Source organism: Pteropus vampyrus, unplaced genomic scaffold (genome assembly GCF_000151845.1).
Source record: "Pteropus vampyrus isolate Shadow unplaced genomic scaffold, Pvam_2.0 Scaffold1000003696, whole genome shotgun sequence".
Classification (NCBI taxonomy): Eukaryota; Metazoa; Chordata; class Mammalia; order Chiroptera; family Pteropodidae; genus Pteropus; species Pteropus vampyrus.
The window spans coordinates 1-2087 of record NW_011918098.1 but is presented as its reverse complement, the minus strand read 5'-3'; the positions used below and the strand labels follow the sequence as shown (position 1 = coordinate 2087).

Here is a 2087-nt window from a genome sequence, read left to right as displayed (position 1 = left end):
TCTCTGAGCGTCTGCCCCCGGGGCAGTCACAGGTGGGGGCCTGTCCGGACTCGGAGACACACCGTAGACTGGCGACGCCCCAATCTGCTCCCCAGCACAGCTCCGCCCGAGCATCTCCAGGCACCCAGAGGCCAGGGGGGCTGGGAGAGGCGGGGACGAGAGGGGCGGTGCGGCACCTGTGAGATTTCATGCCCCATCTCCGCGAGGTGGGGGACCCAAGGATCCAGGTGTGTGGGGCTTGGTCCCCTGTTTGCAGAAGGACCGCTAGATCCGTGGAGCTCCGTTAGATCCGCCAGGGGGGCACTGGGGAGGGTTCGAGCCCCCCAAGCTCCGCCGGATCACCACTACCGCTGACCACCTGCCGCTTTGCCAAGTGCCCCGGCCCCCAAATCGCGACCCTCCTAAGGCGTCCGCACCAGAGCTGCCCGGATCCGCCTCGGCCGAGGGATCGCTGTGTGAGCCTGGTCAGTGTCCTCCCCTCTCTGAAATGCTTTCCTCGTCTACGTGAAGGAGACACAGACACGGGGGAGGGGCGAAGCCTTTATTTGCCATCCAGCCGGGGACTCCGCGCTCCGGCGCGCGCGGGGCTCAGAAGATCTTCAGGGCGTCCAGCTGCAGGTCCCCGCCCACCTCCACCGCGCGCACGCGCTCGGGCGGGATGCGGTAGCGGAAGTGGTGGTACTCGGCGTCCCCGACCACGGCCTGCGGGGCGCAAGGGTCGGTGTCACACCAGCGCGCCCAGGCCTCGCGGGCGCGCGCCCCGTGCCCCGAGCAACCGCGTCCCCCGCCGGGCCCCGGGTCCCCAGCAGGAGAACGGCGGATGCTCCCTGTAACCCCTCGGCCCGAGGATGCAGTGAGTGTCCTGGTGGCCCCCGCGCGCTTCGTAAGTGGTGGCGGTGGCTGTTATGACCACGACCACGGACGGCCTTGACCGCCTCGCTCCCGACGCATAGAGTTAAAGGGCTGAACGGCCGGGCGGTGGAGGGTCTGCAGCGACCACTGCGGCTGGCACTTGTTTCTAGGTCGCGTCTCCCAGCCCGTCCTTGTCCCTGCCTCAGACCCCGACCTCAGGCGACAATGAACACGGAGCAGGGGCCGGGGTGGAAGTCGGGGCCACGCCTCTCAGCTAGGACACTCACTCTCTGGACACTTCACTTTTGCTCCCTTTGTCCTTGCCCCTGACGCTAGAGGTGCTGCGTGCCCCACGGAGGGAAGGGGACTGGGGACAAGCTGCCCAGCTTTGGCCACGCCCTTGCTCCCCGCCTCCACCAAGGGCCCTGGCCTTCCGCAGCCCCAGGAGTGACCGAGCCCTGGCGCCCGCCCGTGTGGCAGAGACACACCTTGAAGCCGTCTCTGGTGGAGATGAGCAGCACTTCGAAGGGCTGCCCGCGCTGGAAGGGGATGCCGCGCCCGCGCTCCTCCTGGCCCCAGGCGCCCCCCTCCTTGGTGTTGAAGACCACCACGGACTCGTCCAGCCGCGGGTTGAAATGCAGAGCGGCCTCGCTTCCCTCCTCGCTGCACAGCAGGTTCACATAAAACCTGGAGGGTGGGGGAGTGGACAAGTCAGGAGCCTAGAAGCCCCAGACCAAGGTCACCCGCCAGCAGACTGGGCCTCACCATTGCCAGAGCACATACCAATTTACAAGGACCCGAGTGTGCCGCGCGCCACACAAGGAGCGGGTGTGGACACGTGGCCAGGGAGCCCAGATTCCAGGGCGGCCACACACTTATTGGGGGCCTGGACACAATCCACCCTGCAAGGCTCATGCCACGCTATGGCCTGGGTCCCCCTCATTTCTAAAGAGTCTGGGAGTTGCCAAGGAGTCTGGTGCAGATGGCCAGGACACTCCCAATTTCCAGGGCACCCCCAGTTCCAGGAGGGCTGGGAACAAAACCTGGGAACCCAGTATTTGTAGGCAGCTCAGGTTCCCAAGAAGTTGCCAGGACCGGGCAGTCATCAGACTTATGACTCAGGCCTCCCACATGCCCAGGGCACCTCCAGATCTCAGGATGTATTTCCAGAGCTCCTGGGGGCTCAGTCTGGAAGTCATAAGACCGTAGACAGGAACCCTGAAGTGCCCGGGCAC

At 65.9% G+C, this 2087-nt stretch overlaps 1 protein-coding gene across 1 annotated transcript; it reads right to left on the bottom strand.

Annotated features, from left to right (window-relative positions):
* Positions 1–205: 205 nt before the first annotated feature.
* On the bottom strand, positions 206–1571 carry LOC105311388 (galectin-7-like; the record flags this gene model as incomplete). Its single annotated transcript, XM_011387366.2, has 2 exons — positions 206–702; positions 1341–1571. Coding segments are annotated over 2 exons (345 nt in total), but the record flags the coding sequence as incomplete, so codon positions are not given.
* Positions 1572–2087: the final 516 nt, after the last annotated feature.